The 21384-nt window shown below is 43.5% G+C and overlaps 1 protein-coding gene across 3 annotated transcripts; it reads right to left on the bottom strand.

Annotated features, from left to right (window-relative positions):
* Positions 1-740: 740 nt before the first annotated feature.
* Positions 741-15256, bottom strand: LOC310780939 (uncharacterized protein). 3 transcript variants are annotated; one of them, XR_014552939.1, is made up of 11 exons: positions 15137-15256; positions 12670-12786; positions 11606-11728; positions 11135-11214; positions 9378-9524; positions 7680-7847; positions 6616-6738; positions 6145-6224; positions 5277-5423; positions 1360-1462; positions 741-1223 (listed from the first exon to the last, which is right to left on the bottom strand). XR_014552939.1 is itself a non-coding variant. In XM_083641464.1 (7 exons), exons 1-7 carry the CDS (start codon positions 15162-15164, stop codon positions 6709-6711), a joined length of 693 nt encoding a protein of 230 aa, XP_083497590.1. In that variant the 5' UTR covers positions 15165-15256; the 3' UTR covers positions 6248-6708. The 3 variants fall into 3 exon arrangements, 1 of the variants encoding a protein (XP_083497590.1); XR_014552940.1 differs by lacking the exon at positions 6145-6224; XM_083641464.1 differs by lacking the exons at positions 741-1223; positions 1360-1462; positions 5277-5423; positions 6145-6224 and having other exon boundaries at positions 6248-6738.
* Positions 15257-21384: the final 6128 nt, after the last annotated feature.

Raw genomic sequence — 21384 nt, 5'->3', positions numbered from 1 at the left:
TCATCTAGGCTACATGCTGAGGCATGCCACAGTTAGCGAGTGGCGAGTGCTTGACTTCTCAGTCAGTGAAAGTGAAAGTGGAGTCCTGACTCCTGACTGACTGTCAACACTCAACGTTGTCGTCAGACGGCAGCCAGGCATTGCAGATCAAAAACACAAAGTAGCTAAGCAAATTGTTTGTGTCAAGTCATTTGATGTTTTAGTTGAGTTTTACTTACTTTAATTACTTTTTTCTTATGGGTGCAGATTTAAGGGGATTTATAAAGACACGGCCATATAGGCTCTTTGCGGTTGTATTCATAATTTTCAATGCCAGTAGGCTATGCATTTCAGATGTTTCTTTTTTTTATAGCTGTGCACACTTTTCAGTGATCAACAGTGTTGGAGAAACTACTTTGAAAGCATACAGTAGCTTAGGAAGCAACTACTTCATCATGGAAGTAGGCTAGTTGAAACTACAGCAAAGCTACCCTGGGAGAAATGTAGTTTAGGAAACTACAAACTACTCAGAAAAAGTAGGCTAGTTCAAACTACTTTGTAAAAAAAAACTTTCAATTGACATGTCTGATATATGAAATAAAATATAACAGCCTACAAAAAAGCATAACGCCAACAAAAATATGCCTTTCAATTGAGTTTATTGACACACAATACATTCAATGTTATACTTTTTCTTTTTTATATATATATATATATATATATATTTTTTTTTATTACTTTTGTTGTAAACAAATCTGGGTTCTTCTGGGTTTTGTTCTATCAGACAAATAAACAGTAAAGACTTGACTAGGATTGGTTAAAGTTAGGGTAAGAATATCATGGCAAGCCAATCAGAGGCAGCGTTGGCTTTGTGTCAAGAAGTACAGTAACGTTAGTGGGATCCTCGCTGCCTTCTCGGTCTACGGTCTACTGTCTTCAAAGCAATCAGGGGGGCTGGGGCGCCAGCAGATATCTTGCCTAGGGTGGCAAATTGGTCAGGATGGTCCCACTGTTTGGATGGACATAGCCTGTAGTCTTGATGATCTATTTCTGTTGACTGATTGAATTGGAAGTGAATCAAAATTGCCAATAGAGCTTCCAGCACTGATGCCATCGAGGCCTGACATCATCATGGTGCAAGTTACATCATCATGGTGCAAGTGACGTGTGGCATCGGGTGTTGGCCATGGCGCACACAAAATGCTCAATGCTCACACAGTTGATATCATTCCAGCTTCCATGCCCTGATCAAAAAACAAACAAACAAACAAATAAATAAATAAATAAGAATACAGGGAATTAGGATTTTTCAATCTTCAGTGTTGTTCAAAAGTGATTTGTGCTTCACAATAAAAATCGCAAGTCAAGAAATACTATTACCGTATTGGGTCAAACAGTGTTCACCCTGGGCATTGTTTGGTTCTCCATTATTCCAGTTTGTGTAGTCAAACTTGGTGCCATCAGTCCACTGCCACACTCCCTCCTGGATGAAAAAGTGTACACATTACTGGTTTCTCTAATTCAATTATTGATTCACTCTTTTGCCTCCAACACCCAAAGGGTTTGACAGTTAAATACCCTGGCAACCAAAATCCACAAAAACCTTCTAACTAAAAGTTGTATACATTAGTTTCAATCCAAATCCTAAATATTGCCATTTTGCTGTTTTTACTGTGTTCTGAGGTTGGGGTTGGAGTGGGCGGTGCTTAGGGCTCATTAGAGCTTCTCCCCCTCCCAGCCTGAGACACCTCCCCCTCCCAGTCTGTTATTTCGAAACCCACGTAGGTTACGCGAAAACCACGCCCTGTGCCCGCCTACGCAGCAGTCAAGCGCCGGGATTGGCCAGGCGCTCATGCTCATGTTGGGCTCTCTGTTACAGGGACACCATTCCTGTGAGAAGCAAGCAGTCCCAGACCCAGAGAGAACTCTGCAGCATGCAGTAACGTAGTGTATCAGCGTAGAACTCTCATGCGTCTGGCGTCGAGACTAGGCTCTCTGTTACAGGGACACCATTCCTGTGAGAAGCAACAACACCAAGCGAGGCTGCAGCGAGGCTGCAATGAGGATATTGAAAGACAAAATCCTACATCGCACCAAAGCATACAATGTATTTTAATGTTATTTGACTTTCTGACCACCCACCTCAGTGCTTATTATGAGGCCAGAATAACAGATGCTGCCCTTGGCCATTGGGAAGGCTAACCCTTTACTTTTGGTTTTATTTATTGTGTATACCATTATACCAATACGCTGAGGAAAGCCTAAGGCTGAAACGCGTCCGTTTTGCTGCTGCTGTGCACATTAAAAGTTTGTACTTTGGACATCTGTGAGTGCTGCTTTTGATTTAATTATTTTGAGATTTTTGGATCGGCACCCAGTGACTTTATTTAAAATGTTGGGTTGAGCACGCCAGTTCGTTGTTTAGTATACCATTGTAAAACATCTAGAAGAGAGCAAAAACCATGCATGTTAGGTTGCTTTTTATTGATTTTTCCTCTGCCTTTAACTGCATACAGCCCCATGTCCTCGCACATACAGACTTATGAGTTGTAAGCTGGCTGATAAGCTTTTTAACAGACCGCTCTCAGAGGGTGCGAGTAAATCGCTAGTGTTCTTATGTCTTCTACTGGTTCACCACAAGGGTGTGTTTTTTCTGCCCTGTTGCTCATCTTGTACACCAATGGTTGTGTGAGCCACCATGGGTTAAGACTAGGGCTGGGTTCAAAAAATCGATTCTCCGATTTTTAATCGATTTTCATTTTAATCCTCGATTATCGATTCATATGTCCAGAGATCGATTTTTTTTTTTATAAAAAAAAAAAAAAAAAAAAAAAAAAAACGTTTTTTTTTTTTTTTTTTTTTTTAATAAACAGGCTAAAATATTATGCTGTGTGTGGTAGTTGAAACATAGTTTCAAGTTGACGTTTAATTATGTTTGTAGTTGAAACAAAAACATAAATACTGTAGGCTACATGAATGGAAATGTTTGATCATTATTAGGGGTGTCACAATATATCGTCCCACGAAATTTCGCGATAGTAAAACGTCACGATATGTATCGTTGAGATGAAATCTCATATCGCGGGGAATTTTTTTTTTTTTTTTTTTTTTTTTTTTCAAAAAATAGACTAAGAAACGTCTTTGTTTGTTGAAGTTCAATGTGTGGAAAGTAGTTCAGTTGAACAAGTCTCTGAAGAGACACATGAGAAGTTATACAGGAGATAAACCATTAAATTGAGTTTCTGGCAAAACTGTTTACTTGACAGGAAAAACTGAAGATGCATAAAAAATAGATTAAGAAAAGTCTTGTTGTTTGAGTTTGAAGAAAAACTGAAGATGCATAATGAGAATTTATACTGCTGAGAAACCTTTTAGTTCAAAGTAAATCTAAGTGACGGTGTAACTCATTCTATTTCAAGATAAGCCTTATCTCCAATCTCATGTTTTTTCTAGTTGTTATTGTAATAACAATTTCCCACAACATCATGTTTTGTATTTGTGCATTTCAAATAAAATACTACTTTTCCAGTCATATATTGTCATTATTCAAGTTTAAAAAAATATTGTTAAAATCGTATCGTATCGTATCGTTATCGTGAACCCAGTATCGTGATACGTATCGTATCGTGAACTGAGTGTATCGTGACACCCCTAATCATTATTAACACATTGAATGCCAGCCATGTTTTCATTCCTGTAGGTAAGTTGTGCCAGGGGTGTTTTTGACGATTCTGGCTCATTTTAGAACAGCCGAGGATTCTTTTCTGTTAAGAATTCATGAACATCAATCATCTAAAAATAACTAATAGAATGTGTGCTTTCTCTGTCTAAAAGAGTTAGTTTGCAGAGTTAGTAGTTATGTAGATATTAGCCGTTGAGTACAGCATGGTTTCAGCGTCTGGAAATTTATTCAGAGATAAATGGCTTTTTGTGAAACAGTCACTTTAACCATTCATTTTTGGCATCAGTAAGACCGTCAGACATTCTAAACAATAGTTTTGAACAGTAATTTCCTCCATAACAACAGGAAACACCCCTCTCATTCAAACTCCTCCCTCCGTGTGTCTTCTCCTCCTTCCTCCTAACAGCGGGCGTGTCAGAAGCGCGTTGCTGCTGCTGCCTGCCTGCCTGCCTGCCTGTCTGCCTGTCGGGCAAGACGAGTCTGAAAGGGATTACTGTAAAATCGCGTCGCCATTTCCTTGAATGGCTTGCTTCCGCGGTGTGTGTGTGTGTGTGTGTGTGTGTGTGTGTGTGTGTGTGTTCGCGCGTTGCTGCGCGGCTCTGGGGGGAAGGGATCTCTGTCCGTTCTGTGTGTGTGTCTCGGGCTTCTGACTGTAAAATCGCCATCGAAGAGGCGGCTGCTTTTGGTCCCGTGGCTTTTGGGTCCCATGGCTGTGGCTTCTCTCGGTCTCTGTCGCCACTTAGTGGTCGGTAAAATAGATTACACACATGCTCTTGCTCCAAATAGTTATCTCAAAGATGTAAAAGGGGTTGATTGATGTCCCACCGTCAAAAAAAAAAAATCTTTATGTAAGACGAGTTAGTCCGTCCTTGGCACTTAAGCGCTGGATTATGTAAGACGAGTTAGGTCGTCTATGGCACTTAATGAGCTAATATCTACTTTTAGAAATTATATAGGCTGAAATCAAATCACTGTGCATAATTGTGAAAGTGTCTTTATTGACAGATGAAAAGACTGTTATTTACCCTTTGTCACCACCTGGTGAGTAAATATATGTGTAACTAAAACCATTAAAATTGACAACAGGTCTGCAACTTTTTTTCCCCATGTATCTACTTGGCTGGTTGGAAACCCCTGTGTTACATAACTGGACAGTCATGTAATTCAAGGTACAGCTCAAAACCCACATTTTGGTATCACTAACCAAATCAATATTGAAAATTGATCGAATCGGAATCGAATCGAATCGAATCGAAATTAATCGATTCGCAACCTTGTGAATCGGAATCGAATCGATTCTTGAAATTTGAACCAATACCCAGCTCTAGTTAAGACAGATCTTCAAATTTGCAGATGATCTGTGATAGTGAGTCTTTTCAAAAATGATGAGACTGGTCATCATTTTTGAAAATGATGTAAAAAATCGGGGACGTCTGATCACCTTAGCCCAGGGTGTAAAAAAAACTTAATTATTATTTTTTTTAACTAAGGAAAATGACCAGTTAGACCAGTTGAGAACCACTGCTGTAGGGTATAGATATAGACATTCTTCCTATAACAAGTTATTCACTCCCATTTAGCACTAGTGGAATCTGCGTATCACTAAATGTCTCACCTTTTTCTCATCTGTGCCCCCAAGCCAGATTACCGGTACACAAGCCCCTTCACAGGGGACTCTAGGCAGGACTTCCTTGGCTACGTAGTCCTTCTCGGCTGCACTGTGGATTGAGGCCAGATGGGCACCTCGGGAAATGCAGTCGAGCTAATGGGCGAGAAGCAAAGATATAAAGAGAGGAGTGAGTGGAGCAGACAGAAATACAGAGAACAAGGAAGAGTTGGACAGAGGGGGTCAAACAAACAGTATAGGACATAGACAGAGAGAGAGAGAGAGAGAGAGAGAGAGATGAACAGAGAGAGGCAGAGAGATAGAGAGATGAACAGAGAGAGAGAGAGAGAGAGAGAGATGAACAGAGAGAGGCAGAGAGATAGAGAGATGAACAGAGAGAGAGAGACACACACACACAGAGAGAGAGACATGAACAGAGAGAATGGGGTAGAAAAAAGCACATAACACAACATCACCTGAGTTGGTAACATACTACATGCACAGTATACAGGCCTGTGGGCCAATAAGCTTTGTTATCCCTCTGATTAATTATTATCAGACAGACATAGTGTATTCTTTTAAACTAACAATAGAAGTCTAGAAAGAAATAATGCTCTGTGTGTTTGAAATGTTTTGATCCACCAACAATAATCACTTAGTCAATCCAAACCACCCTGAGTGTGAATGAATGTCCCTCTATGTACAAACAGTCCTCAGTATCAATGTGCATAATAAAATGTGTTGTCAATGCAGTTTATGAAGACTTGAAATAGACTTGTGCTTCTTTTCCTGAAGGATCCTGTTAGCAACAAGCTGTATTAGAGCATTGGCAGAAACACAGCATATTATGAATAACCATGATTGTTCCATCAGGTACCTCTGCATCCGGCCATGACTTCAAAACACGCACGGCGAGGAAACATCGAGTGCCAATGTTTGTCCACCCACAAGGACAGCCTCCAATGTTAGAAAGAAGATAAAATAAAGATTAGAGTCTTGCATAACAAATACTTGAGTGCACATGAAATTATGTCAAATGTTCATAGTGTTAGTAAAAAACGAGTTCAAATGATTGTGAAAGAGTGAAAACTAGCTAGTTTCAACTTCAAAACATGTCTGTGAAGCTGATAAAATACCTTTACAGTAAGTAGGCTACATTAGTATTGTGGCAGTTGCACTATCCTGTTGCCGGAGATACTGTATGTGGAGAGAGACGTGAAGTGGTGTGTGACACCGTGTTTTTTGTCTTTCATGTGAAGTAAACCCAGTGATCCCAGCTACGGTGTGTGTCTGTCATTCAGCCAACATAACAACATCCAAATACACAACGCAGAATAGTGGCTGTTACTGTTAGTGGCCATCTCCTTGTCCAGCTTCTGGACCTTCTCATTCTGCTCCTGCAGCTTGTTTGTGAGGTTTCGGATGGCGTTCTCCATGGTGGTCAATTTCGTTCGTAGGGCCAGGTCTTGATCTGGAAGCACACAGACAAATCATGGTTTTACTTGGTTTCGAACTCGAGCTCTCACTCTAGTGCCTTATCCGCTGCGTATCCAGCCCACTGGAAGACTGTTATATTTTTGCTCCAAAAATGTGACCTTTCATTAAAACCGACCACCCACCAGTAGGCGCCCGCGTCGATCTCTTCGCATGCGCGACACACTGCCCACTGTGGTTCTCGATCCAGGAGGACGGCCCCCCGTTAGGTCACGATGCGCTAGCGCATGCGTGGCCGCGGGAGGGGCTCTATGCGTTTCCCCCGATCCCCCTGATCCGTCAGGTGTTGGACAGGGTGAGGGGACAGCGCCTCCGGCTCGTTCTAGTGGCCCCGTTTTGGCCCAGGCAGACATGGTTTGCGGACCTGGTCTCCTTGGCGCAAGGTCCGCCCTGGGCGCTGCCGGTACGGGTGGATCTCCTATCCCAGGCGGAGGGGGAGGTGGAAGCTAGCAGTCTGGCTCCTGAACGGGACCATTTGCTAGCCCAGGGCTTGCCCGATAATGTGATATGCACTTCTCAGAGTGTTCTGTTCTAAACTAAACACATTTATACCATGGCTGGTACCGCAAGAGTGAGGTCTATGACCTCTTGAAATTGTTTACCATTCAATATTTGTTAAATCAAAGGGAGGGCTTGATTTAAAAGGAGGCTCAGATCCCATCTTCACTCACAATGATGTTGTGACTTCACCTTTTCTTATGTCTACGTACAATATTTTAATATTTGGGTTTGGTCAGCTAGAGGGCTAGCTGACCACGCTATTGTCTGTCTCTTAGCTTAGATTAGATTTTTATTCTCTCTTCTGTTCCTTTACCTTGTGTTTTTGTATTTTACAGGCAGCAGCTAATGGGGATCCTTTTTAATAAACAAATAAACACAGTAGGTGTGAGCAAGTACTAGGTGTGATGGAGGTCCTACCACGCATCTCCGTGTCCAGATTCTGGACCTTCTCATTCTGCTCCTGCAGCTTGTTTGTGAGGTTTCGGATGGCGTCAAACAGTGTTCACCCTGGGCATTGTTTGGTTCTCCATTATTCCAGTTTGTGTAGTCAAACTTGGTGCCATCAGTCCACTGCCACACTCCCTCCTGGATGAAAAAGTGTACACATTACTGGTTTCTCTAATTCAATTATTGATTCACTCTTTTGCCTCCAACACCCAAAGGGTTTGACAGTTAAATACCCTGGCAACCAAAATCCACAAAAACCTTCTAACTAAAAGTTGTATACATTAGTTTCAATCCAAATCCTAAATATTGCCATTTTGCTGTTTTTACTGTGTTCTGAGGTTGGGGTTGGAGTGGGCGGTGCTTAGGGCTCATTAGAGCTTCTCCCCCTCCCAGCCTGAGACACCTCCCCCTCCCAGTCTGTTATTTCGAAACCCACGTAGGTTACGCGAAAACCACGCCCTGTGCCCGCCTACGCAGCAGTCAAGCGCCGGGATTGGCCAGGCGCTCATGCTCATGTTGGGCTCTCTGTTACAGGGACACCATTCCTGTGAGAAGCAAGCAGCCCCAGACCCAGAGAGAACTCTGCAGCATGCAGTAACGTAGTGTATCAGCGTAGAACTCTCATGCGTCTGGCGTCGAGACTAGGCTCTCTGTTACAGGGACACCATTCCTGTGAGAAGCAACAACACCAAGCGAGGCTGCAGCGAGGCTGCAATGAGGATATTGAAAGACAAAATCCTACATCGCACCAAAGCATACAATGTATTTTAATGTTATTTGACTTTCTGACCACCCACCTCAGTGCTTATTATGAGGCCAGAATAACAGATGCTGCCCTTGGCCATTGGGAAGGCTAACCCTTTACTTTTGGTTTTATTTATTGTGTATACCATTATACCAATACGCTGAGGAAAGCCTAAGGCTGAAACGCGTCCGTTTTGCTGCTGCTGTGCACATTAAAAGTTTGTACTTTGGACATCTGTGAGTGCTGCTTTTGATTTAATTATTTTGAGATTTTTGGATCGGCACCCAGTGACTTTATTTAAAATGTTGGGTTGAGCATGCCAGTTCGTTGTTTAGTATACCATTGTAAAACATCTAGAAGAGAGCAAAAACCATGCATGTTAGGTTGCTTTTTATTGATTTTTCCTCTGCCTTTAACTGCATACAGCCCCATGTCCTCGCACATACAGACTTATGAGCGACTTTGATCTGGATTTTAACATTGTAAGCTGGCTGATAAGCTTTTTAACAGACCGCTCTCAGAGGGTGCGAGTAAATCGCTAGTGTTCTTATGTCTTCTACTGGTTCACCACAAGGGTGTGTTTTTTCTGCCCTGTTGCTCATCTTGTACACCAATGGTTGTGTGAGCCACCATGGGTTAAGACAGATCTTCAAATTTGCAGATGATCTGTGATAGTGAGTCTTTTCAAAAATGATGAGACTGGTCATCATTTTTGAAAATGATGTAAAAAATCGGGGACGTCTGATCACCTTAGCCCAGGGTGTAAAAAAAACTTAATTATTATTTTTTTTAACTAAGGAAAATGACCAGTTAGACCAGTTGAGAACCACTGCTGTAGGGTATAGATATAGACATTCTTCCTATAACAAGTTATTCACTCCCATTTAGCACAAGTGGAATCTGCGTATCACTAAATGTCTCACCTTTTTCTCATCTGTGCCCCCAAGCCAGATTACCGGTACACAAGCCCCTTCACAGGGGACTCTAGGCAGGACTTCCTTGGCTACGTAGTCCTTCTCGGCTGCACTGTGGATTGAGGCCAGATGGGCACCTCGGGAAATGCAGTCGAGCTAATGGGCGAGAAGCAAAGATATAAAGAGAGGAGTGAGTGGAGCAGACAGAAATACAGAGAACAAGGAAGAGTTGGACAGAGGGGGTCAAACAAACAGTATAGGACATAGACAGAGAGAGAGAGAGAGAGAGAGAGAGAGATGAACAGAGAGAGGCAGAGAGATAGAGAGATGAACAGAGAGAGAGAGAGAGAGAGAGAGAGATGAACAGAGAGAGAGAGACACACACACACAGAGAGAGAGACATGAACAGAGAGAATGGGGTAGAAAAAAGCACATAACACAACATCACCTGAGTTGGTAACATACTACATGCACAGTATACAGGCCTGTGGGCCAATAAGCTTTGTTATCCCTCTGATTAATTATTATCAGACAGACATAGTGTATTCTTTTAAACTAACAATAGAAGTCTAGAAAGAAATAATGCTCTGTGTGTTTGAAATGTTTTGATCCACCAACAATAATCACTTAGTCAATCCAAACTAGAGTGCTGCAAACCCGAGGGTACCCTCGCGGGCCCCTCGGGCCTGCCAATACGGGCCAAGGCCGGGCTCGTTTTTTCTTTTTTTTTAATTAATAGGTCCGGGCCGGGCCGGGGTCGGGCCGTTTTTCAATAATTAAATAAAATAACGTTGTATTACTCGCTTGATTTTACACAGCAGAGCAGTCACACAAAGAGGAGGAGCGCACACTGCACAGACACTTGCCTAGCCACAGCCACACACACACAGACACACACACCCTCACCGTGACGTAGTCTGCCACTCCGTCAGCGTAAAAAACAACAACAAAACAAACCGCGTGTGTCCGTGTCCATGTCGTGAGAGAGAAATAAGATCGATGGACATAAAACAAAGTTTGCGAGGGGAGAGTTAAACAGTCCCCACTGCAGTAGGGAAAGCTCATTTCAACCTGTTCAAAATGAACCCATCTACCATACATTGTGAGGACACTAATGTGACGTTATTCAATGCAGCTATAAACGGTAAGTCTGCTGTTTTAATTTCGATATGCTTGAGTGACATAATGTTTCAGTTTGTGGGCATTGTTGCTGTTGGCAATTAAACGATCTAACGTTCTCTTTCTCGAGACATGTGTGGATGTTGATAGGCCACGGTAGCGTGTGTGAGAGGGGGAGAGAGAGACAGAGAGAAAGCTGCAGTGTTTGTCTTCATAGGCAACACAGTCTAGCAACGTTTTGTACCAACGAGTACCAGCATGCACAGAGAGGGAGAGAGAGATGTGTCGTCATATCGTGATATTGATGTCGGGCCTCGCAACGGGCTCGGGCCAATTAATTTCATGACTCATCCGGGCCGGGTCGGGCACGGGCCTGCATGTCACGGGCCGGGGAGGGCTCGGGCCGAGATTTCAGGCCCGCGCAGCTCTCTAATCCAAACCACCCTGAGTGTGAATGAATGTCCCTCTATGTACAAACAGTCCTCAGTATCAATGTGCATAATAAAATGTGTTGTCAATGCAGTTTATGAAGACTTGAAATAGACTTGTGCTTCTTTTCCTGAAGGATCCTGTTAGCAACAAGCTGTATTAGAGCATTGGCAGAAACACAGCATATTATGAATAACCATGATTGTTCCATCAGGTACCTCTGCATCCGGCCATGACTTCAAAACACGCACGGCGAGGAAACATCGAGTGCCAATGTTTGTCCACCCACAAGGACAGCCTCCAATGTTAGAAAGAAGATAAAATAAAGATTAGAGTCTTGCATAACAAATACTTGAGTGCACATGAAATTATGTCAAATGTTCATAGTGTTAGTAAAAAACGAGTTCAAATGATTGTGAAAGAGTGAAAACTAGCTAGTTTCAACTTCAAAACATGTCTGTGAAGCTGATAAAATACCTTTACAGTAAGTAGGCTACATTAGTATTGTGGCAGTTGCACTATCCTGTTGCCGGAGATACTGTATGTGGAGAGAGACGTGAAGTGGTGTGTGACACCGTGTTTTTTGTCTTTCATGTGAAGTAAACCCAGTGATCCCAGCTACGGTGTGTGTCTGTCATTCAGCCAACATAACAACATCCAAATACACAACGCAGAATAGTGGCTGTTACTGTTAGTGGCCATCTCCTTGTCCAGCTTCTGGACCTTCTCATTCTGCTCCTGCAGCTTGTTTGTGAGGTTTCGGATGGCGTTCTCCATGGTGGTCAATTTCGTTCGTAGGGCCAGGTCTTGATCTGGAAGCACACAGACAAATCATGGTTTTACTTGGTTTCGAACTCGAGCTCTCACTCTAGTGCCTTATCCGCTGCGTATCCAGCCCACTGGAAGACTGTTATATTTTTGCTCCAAAAATGTGACCTTTCATTAAAACCGACCACCCACCAGTAGGCGCCCGCGTCGATCTCTTCGCATGCGCGACACACTGCCCACTGTGGTTCTCGATCCAGGAGGACGGCCCCCCGTTAGGTCACGATGCGCTAGCGCATGCGTGGCCGCGGGAGGGGCTCTATGCGTTTCCCCCGATCCCCCTGATCCGTCAGGTGTTGGACAGGGTGAGGGGACAGCGCCTCCGGCTCGTTCTAGTGGCCCCGTTTTGGCCCAGGCAGACATGGTTTGCGGACCTGGTCTCCTTGGCGCAAGGTCCGCCCTGGGCGCTGCCGGTACGGGTGGATCTCCTATCCCAGGCGGAGGGGGAGGTGGAAGCTAGCAGTCTGGCTCCTGAACGGGACCATTTGCTAGCCCAGGGCTTGCCCGATAATGTGATATGCACTTCTCAGAGTGTTCTGTTCTAAACTAAACACATTTATACCATGGCTGGTACCGCAAGAGTGAGGTCTATGACCTCTTGAAATTGTTTACCATTCAATATTTGTTAAATCAAAGGGAGGGCTTGATTTAAAAGGAGGCTCAGATCCCATCTTCACTCACAATGATGTTGTGACTTCACCTTTTCTTATGTCTACGTACAATATTTTAATATTTGGGTTTGGTCAGCTAGAGGGCTAGCTGACCACGCTATTGTCTGTCTCTTAGCTTAGATTAGATTTTTATTCTCTCTTCTGTTCCTTTACCTTGTGTTTTTGTATTTTACAGGCAGCAGCTAATGGGGATCCTTTTTAATAAACAAATAAACACAGTAGGTGTGAGCAAGTACTAGGTGTGATGGAGGTCCTACCACGCATCTCCGTGTCCAGATTCTGGACCTTCTCATTCTGCTCCTGCAGCTTGTTTGTGAGGTTTCGGATGGCGTTATCCCTGGTGGTCACTTCCTCTCCTAGGGCCAGGTCTTGAGCTGGAAGCACACAGACAAATCATGGTTTTACTTGGTTTCGAACTCGAGCTCTCACTCTAGTGCCTTATCCGCTGCGTATGCAGCCCACTCGAAGACTGTTATATTTTTGCTCCAAAAATGTGACCTTTCATTAAAACCGACCACCCACCAGTAGGTGGCATGGGGCTGAGGCGGCCACCCGCGTGACTACGTCCCGTCCACTCAGTCCAGGGACAGTCACTCACCGTTTCTTCCAGCCACGACTGAGGACGTGTTATCTCAAAGCTCTGTGTTAGCTCAAATTAGCGCTCTCAGAAGCTAAAGAAATAAGGGCTCGTTCCGTCTCACTTTGCCCACCTCGAGAGGTTTTGCGTGGATGAGATTCTTCAGGCTTCGGGGACCTGATCCTGTTTCTCTTCACCAGCTGCATCGGAACAAGTCATCTAAAAGCTAAGAGTGTCTTCTTTACAGTTAACACCTGTACAAAAGGCTACCGCCGTGTAGCGTGTTTCGTCTTCCCCGGCTGGGGTAGCGAATGATAGGCTTGAGAGCGGACCAAGGTCCGCTCTCAAAAAAGTGTGAAATCTAGCTTGCATACGTGCAGATAGCATTAGTACTGTTTAGCACAGAACGTTAGTATTGTTGCAGATAGCTAGCGTGCACCCGTGCAGTTAGTATCTGTGTGCTAAGTACATTGGGCGCGAGCTACCTCCGTGTAGAGTGCGCACGTTTACTCCGGCTGGAGTAACGTTAAGTGAGAGTAGTAGCTAGAGAAGCCATGCTCTCCAGATTAGCTAGATAGCTAGCTTGCACCCGTGCAGCCAGCGTCTAGCGTTGCGTAGCACCCCAGCTATCTTTACTGTTGCAGGCTTACTGCTCATGAGCACGCTGCGTGCTACGCGAGCTCGATTCCTAGGCTCGCCCACTGTGCGGGCTCTCTAGCAGCCTCGCCCACCCTGCAGCTTGCTGAGCTGGCCCTGCAGCTCGCATATGCAGCTAGACCGCTGCGCGGCCTCACACGCCCTGCAGCTAGACCGCTGCGCAGCCTCACACGCCCTGCAGCTAGACCGCTCCGCGGCCTCACACGCCCTGTAGCTCGACCGCTGTGCAGCAGGGCCGGTTCCAGAACAAGATGACTAGGGGTGCATCCTAGATAGGAAGGGGTGCAGATGCCCGGCCGAAGGCCGGGCCCACTCAAAATTTTGACATGTTGTTTTACTAAAAATAATGCATTTGACCATCATTTCAAGTAGAATGATACCACCCAAGCAAGAATATTTCAAGTGTTTCAAGTGCTTTACTGAAATATTTGGACCATATAATGATAATTCAATTATCTCAACCTTAAAAGGTTACATATAGGTGCCAAAAAGCCATAAAATCACATCAAAGAACAAAGAAAAACAACAACTATAATTCAAGTTTAAACAGTAAGTGTGCAGCTGTAGCATTTATTTAAAAAAAAAAAAAAAAAAAAAAACTTTTCAACTGAGCATGCAGACAATTAAAATAAGGGTGCAATGCATGCTTTTGCACCCCCGTAGAACCGGGCCTGCGTGCAGGCTCACTTGCTCTTATGACATAACTGATGATGTCACAACTTTGCATCACTGATGACATCACCATTGCTCTCATGACATCACCGATGATGTCACAAGTCAAGCATTCTTCATTTCGAAGAGAAAATTCTGCAGGCAAGATGGCCGCCTAGTGCCTGTAACCTGGCAGAATTTCTAGCCCATAACTAATAACTTGGCCAATAAGTATGTAACATACAAAATAAAACAAACTAATGTCTTCGTTTGATGTAGAATGGATAGGACATGTAACTGGTTTGTTAAACTTGCATTCCAGGAATATTGTATTTACTGCGGCTCTTTACCGTGGCTAGTCTAGACTCTAAGCCAGCAGGCAGCACTCTTGCCTCGGCATGTCTGCACCGGTCCTCACGGAAGCAGCCGACTACCTGGTCTCCCGGATCGCACTTGTGTAGTGCCAGAACACGCTCGATTTGGGGGGGTTGGCCAACGCCAACTCCAGTGCCCAGAACTATCAAATCAAATCATGGACACGCTATGGTCCACCTCTCAATCCTTTCATCTCAGGCAATATCTGTTTTCAGTCTGATATGTCACCGTCCCTCTCTGAGACCCACTTCATGTGGTCTCATCTGGTCTTTACGAATTTTGCAGTATTAGCAGTTAATGAGGACATTTTTACAGTTAAAGCCAGATTACAAGTCCTGTCCTCCCAACCAGGCTCAATCTTTCTCTCTGGTACTCTAACACTTTTCCTCTTCATTGTCTGCATCATAATCCAGTAATTGAATCCATGTCTCATATTCTTAATGGTAGCATAACTACATAACTACCTGCTTCCATGGCTTCCCATTGCTTCATGATCACGATCAGGTTGTCCCGGACGTCCAGTTTAGTCGTGGCTGGTTCATTGCAGCTGATAACCCCAGCCAGAAACCATGGTCTCGTTCCCATCTCCCATCCGACTGCCTTCCTGGAGCTGTGCGCATGTGCACTAAGCGACACACCACTTGGGGTGTGTTCACACGCAATGCATGGTGATTTGGTAGACCAAATCACCGTGACGTCACCATGTAAACAAATTTACTTCCGGGTACCACTTGGGGAAGGCGGCAGGTTTATAATGCGTGTTGTGCGTGTTGTCAAATAAATGCTGTCAAACCCTCTCGCTGTTTTCGGCCGACTACTTTCAATTTAAATGGTTAAACGGTTGGTAAACATCCTTGTCCAACGTATCTAGCCTTTCTTCTGTGTTTGTTTTATGTAGTGTTAGCTAGCTAATAACGTTTGTTTGTCTGTCAAACTCGCTGTTTTTTTTGCAGACTCGTGAGAAGATCCTGGTGACGCGAGGTTATTACAGACAGAGCTACTGACGCCAAGTTAATTTAATTTAGCTTCAAGTCTACTCTGGTCTGGTCCAACAGGTAAATTAGCTAGTCTGGTCTCCACTAACGTTAGTGAAAGTGTTGTTATGAATGATATTAAACAACAACACAACACGGACGAACCATTTTTGTCTTCTTTGTCTGTTTTTGTCTTCAACACGTGCCGTCCACCGCCATTATAATGTGTGGACCTCAGGGGTACCCGGAAGTAAATGTAAACATCCCGCTGATTTGGTTCTCTGTCTATTCCTCACAATTATAGGCCTCAATACTAGAAAAACATAGACACAAACACACATACAAACACACATACTGCTACATTCACACAGACATGAAGACTCATAGACACACACCGAGATACAAACACACATACAGTACTGCTACATTCACACAGACATGAAGACTTGGATATATCCAGCAATTATCTGTTGGATAATGCATTGTTTACTATAGCAACTTTTTTCCACAGAGCAACGACCTCTGAGTAGAACAGAAGAATGAATAGCAGCTGCACAGACTACAAAAGATAATCCATCATCAGCATCGATCTTAAAATACCCTGTAATTATTACGTGTGTATTGATGGAGTCTCGCGTTGAGGCTAGTTTTTAACGTGCGCTGACCCTTTAATCTTTAAACGTTATAGTTTTCCGAGCAGTCGCGAACGCAGCACGGTTTGCCAGCTCCTCCCCCGTGACCAAAGACTTGAAGAGAAGAGTAGTCTCTGCCTCTTGTATTTTGGAAACAGCGCTGCCGCCATTTTGGCCTGAAAAAAACGCCTCCTTTCGCCAATGGGAACGTCAGACCGTTCATCAGAACCATGACAGCCAATCAGATTGCCCTAGTCTAGTCCCTCCGAAATGGCGGATTTGCTGTGCGCTGATGTTGCAATTGCAATGGAACAACAACCACAACCTATAACAACCTGTCAGTTGTTCTAGGCAATGGAAGTTCCCTGACTGACTGTTGACTCCTCAGACGGGCCAACATGGCGGCTGGTAATAGATGAACAACTGTCACACCTTCACTTTTTATCATCCTGTCAGCAGGCCAGAGTTCATCTGGGCTTTGACCCAACCACGGACAGAGTAAACCTAACGTCATTCGCCTGAGCTGTTTTTCTCCAGCCTGATCCCATAGCGACAGCACACAGAAGCTAACTGACGTTAACGTTACAGACAACTGACACAACGGCGTCTGACAGCGGCTGTTTCTGCTTCCTTTGTGCCTCTTCTGCCGCCGACATGTCTCAGAGGTAAGAGGTGTTGACTAGTTTCTATTCTGCTGTGTGTTGTCATCGCCTGTATAGGTGTTAGAGAGGTAATATTATGTTTGACTTTAGTGGGGTCTCTGCTGTGTCTGTGTGTTGTTATCGCCTGTGTGTGTTAGAGAGGTAAGAGATGTTCTCTGCTCTGTGTTATCGCCTGAGTGTCAGGTGACAGGTGTGTGCAGTGCTGGAGTCTGGAGATAAGGAATGGGGGGAGAAGAGGCGTTTAAACTTTAGGTGTTGTGAAAGACAGGAACAATATAAATCTCGTCCACCTACTGTAGATAGACTGTTTGTAGCTAGGACAGACAGACAGTAATGATACTGAGCTATACATCATGTTATAACGTTAGAGTGCCAAAGTCACGCCCTCTTCCCGGTTAGGCATACGCACCAACTACTAGGGATTTCATCCCAGTTCATTTTTCCAGACATTTTCTCTTTAGTTAAAATTTGCTAAGTGGGTGGGTGGCAGTGTCTGTTGCGGCGGTGTCTGTCACAATTGTGATGTCATCAGTGATGTCACTTGAGCAATTGTGATGTCATTAGTGATGGCATCAGTGATATCACTGAGAAATTGTTGTGATGTCATCACTGTCACTCCACTCCACTGTGATACAGACAGGCAGTGTCTTGTCATAGACGCATGGTCAGCATGTAGGAAATCCTCCCGCTCGCCCCATTCAGCATAGTTAGTTAGCATTTAGCTGCTAGCCCAGCCCAGGCAGACAGGATCGGTGATTCTACCCTCCAGGGATGCAGACTGGATACAGTTATGTTGTGATAGTACCTATCCCTCCAAGGATGCAGACTGTATACAGTTATGTTGTGATAGTTCCTATCCCTCCAAGGATGCAGACTGTATGTGTATACAGTTATGTTGTGATAGTATCTATCAGGGATGCAGACTGTATACAGTTATGTTGTGATAGTAGCTATCCCTCCAGGGATGCAGACTGTATACAGTTATGTTGTGATAGTAGCTATCCCTCCAGGGATGCAGACTGTATACAGTTATGTTGTGATAGTAGCTATCTCTCCAGGGATGCAGACTGTATACAGTTATGTTGTGATAGTATCTATCCCTCCAGGGATGCAGACTGTATACAGTTATGTTGTGATAGTATCTATCCCTCCAGGGATGCAGACTGTATACAGTTATGTTGTGATAGTAGCTATCCCTCCAGGTATGCAGACTGTATACAGTTATGTTGTGATAGTAGCTATCTTTCCAGGGATGCAGACTGTATACAGTTATGTTGTGATAGTATCTATCCCTCCAGGTATGCAGACTGTATACAGTTATGTTGTGATAGTAGCTACCTGTATACAGTTATGTTGTGATAGTATCTATCCCTCCAGGGATGCAGACTGTATACACATACAGTTATGTTGTGATAGTAGCTATACCTCCAGGGATGCAGACTGTATACAGTTATTCAATTCAATTCAATTCAATTCAATTCAATTTATTGTTGTCCACAATGTGGAAATTTGTCTTTGGCTTCACAGGTTTGCTTGCACACATGAAAAGTACAGTACACAGACACAGTACACAGCACAGGAAATGATAGGGTACATAATACAACATAGAACAAGACAACAGGACAACAGCACCATACAGACAGCGATAACGGACATGGTTCTGATGTGGATGAGTCTGACGTTTATGAATTTTGCAGATTTATTGCGTTTGGTATGAAAGATTTTTTGTAGATGTTCTTGGTTGCTGCAGGAACTCTGTCGTCTCCCGAGGGCAGTTTTGTGAACTCATTAAAAAGGGGATGTACAGGGTCAGACACAATTTGTCTGGCTTTCCGTGCCACCCGTGTTTTATAAATACATCCAAGTTGTTCTTGTTCTTTCCCAATAATGTTACTTGCCATGTTTGTAATTCGGGACAGTCTATTTCTGTTCTTAGCTCCTAGATTCCCATACCATGTACACATGTCAAAGGTCAAAATACTTTCAATAAGGCTCCTGTAGACAGTCTCCAGAATAGCTTTGCTTATTTTGTATGAATCCAAAATGTTATGTTGTGATAGTAGCTATCCCTCGCAAGAATGGAGTTGGAGCTGATCGATTGTAGGCCCAGACGACATTTTGGCTAATAATAATAATAATAATAAATAGCTGCATATGAGACGTCGTCAGACTGTAAACAATGACTGAAGGGGCGGGACGTCTGCTCAACAGCAGGAACCCCGAAATATCGGCCATCTGTCCCAGAGTCACAATACTGTAGTCGTCAGACTGATAGACTCTGGGTTCCCAGATTCGACATATGGCTGCACGATTTAGATTTTGTTGTTGTCGTTTTGATTTGACTGATATTGCAATTGCGATATGATTTGCGATATCAGAGGCAATGATAATTTTTTACATCGTTATTCTCATTTTCATTGGAAAACGTATTAAAATGATTCTGGTGTGATTTTTGTAGGGATCTGTACCAAGCAAAGATGTTTTCTTAAGTCTGTAGAATATGATATGTAGACCAGAAGGTAGGCATTTGCAGCACAACAATATTTCATTTAAAATTACACATACAGTATAAATTGGTTTGGTGATACAGTATGGTTAGTAAGGTCTTCAGTGTCCCGGCACAGGCACTATTTGTAAAGTAGTCCTATTGACATGTGGCTTATGACGCTTCAGTCACGAGGGAAAAACACTCACTGTAAGTCAGACTTTGCATTATCACCTGAATAGCTCATTTGAATACTGCTGCTATCAGTTCTGTTGGAGGAGTGCTAACATAACATAGCATTATCCTCTGGTCTTGGAAGTTACCATTCCTGTAGCTCTGTCTCTCTCTAAACCAGTGGTTCTCAACCTTTTTGAGCCGCGACCCCCAAAAAACTTTAGGCTGGGGTTTGCGCCAATGACAGTGCGCATGCATTCACACACTGATTTCACTCACTCACTGAAATCATTTTTATAGTTTATATAGCTTTATAATACATTAAACCATTGGTATGGGAGAATAATCATCATAGGAGAAAAATCATTTCTTATTTCTTTATTTTTTCTCCTTCGACAATCATCCCGTGACCCCCTGGGGGGTCCCAACCCACAGGTTGAGAAGCACTGGTGTAGATCTGTCAGACTGACAGCTGGAGTGGTTGGGGAGTGGTTAATGTAAGCTGAGGAGATATTGTTCACACCCCCATTGCCTGGCTGGCTACCAGGGGTGAAAAAGTTCTCCACCTTTCAGGGCGATTTTCTCTGAATGTTGATTTTAGGTGTACCAATTTTCAAATAAGCATTATCTTCTTCAATTATTTTCAGATTTCAATGTACGACACATCATTTGAAAGCTTACAATCTGCACTTTCATAATCTGTAAACAACTGAAAAATTACCATGGCCCACTTTGTAGACAAGTTATCAGTCCCTGTCACATATTTGATTAATTGTGCAGTACATGTACATTTGCCGGTAGCCTTTCCTCCATGTAGTTGTCTCTCACTGTTCTTTTCCCCCCCATATATATATATATATATATATATATATATATATATATATATATATATATATATATATATATATATATATATATATATATATATATATACAGTATATATATAATTTTCAATTTTATTTAGAACAGTACATGAACAAAACATACGAAAAAGAAAGAAAAACATACATACCGTATACAAATAATATCGACACTCAGTATTACAATGTGGTGCTACCAACCACCTGGGGTGCTTATGTGCTTGTAGCACGCAAGGGGTCCATGAGGAGCCAGGCGGGCAAATCACTCGCCGCCCCTAACCTCATCGAGGTAGGCCAGAAACGGGTCCCAGATTGTTAGAAACTTCTTAAGTGAGTTGGTTCTCAGTGATCTGAGTCTCTCCATCCTTATAACAGAGATCATGTCTGTCAGCCACAGTTGGAAAGAAGGTGAAGAGGGGGACTTCCATTCCTTTAGAATGAGTTTTTTGGCAACAGTTGTCCCCTGTGTCAGAGACTGCTGCACAGCTGTAGGAAAATCCAGAGAGGTCTCCGAACAGCCGAAGATGGCGAGTTCTGCCTCTGGCTGAAGGGTTATTTGATAAGCCAACCAGTCAAATATTTTGGCCCAGAATCCCGTCAGTGAAGGGCAGAAGCGGAAGGCATGAGACAGAGTGCCCTCTGACGCCTGACATCTGTCACACAGTGGTGAGACAGAGGGGAAGATCTTATGCAGCTTATGCTTAGAATAGTGAAGACGATGAGCGACTTTAAATTGGATCAGTTGAGCAGAGTTGTATCCCAGACAGACTTCTATCCCATATAATGTCAGTGCCAAGTTCCCCCTGCCACACTTCTCTAATCCTCTCAGTAGAGGCCATGGTGCAGTTATTAAACAGACATACAAATCTAGAAATAAGGTGCTTGGAGTGAGGAGGGCTCAGCAAAACATCGAAAAAAGGCATGT

The sequence above is a fragment of the Poromitra crassiceps genome (assembly GCF_964638095.1).
Source record: "Poromitra crassiceps genome assembly, chromosome: 8".
NCBI lineage: Eukaryota > Metazoa > Chordata > Actinopteri > Beryciformes > Melamphaidae > Poromitra > Poromitra crassiceps.
Note: the sequence above shows the minus strand (reverse complement) of the source record. Positions and strands in the feature narration are given on the sequence as shown.

What these genes read in the sequence shown, in the direction of transcription:
- LOC310780939 (XM_083641464.1), bottom strand. Translation starts at nt 15,164, where the DNA reads ATGAAGCAATGGGAAGCCATGGAAGCAG. An exon ending in TCTGGACACGGAGATGCGTG is followed by an intron (nt 11,729 to 12,669) that starts GTAGGACCTCCA and finishes GTGTGCTTCCAG; the next exon opens with ATCAAGACCTGGCCCTACGA. An exon ending in AGTCATGGCCGGATGCAGAG is followed by an intron (nt 9,525 to 11,134) that starts GTACCTGATGGA and finishes CTCGCCCATTAG; the next exon opens with CTCGACTGCATTTCCCGAGG.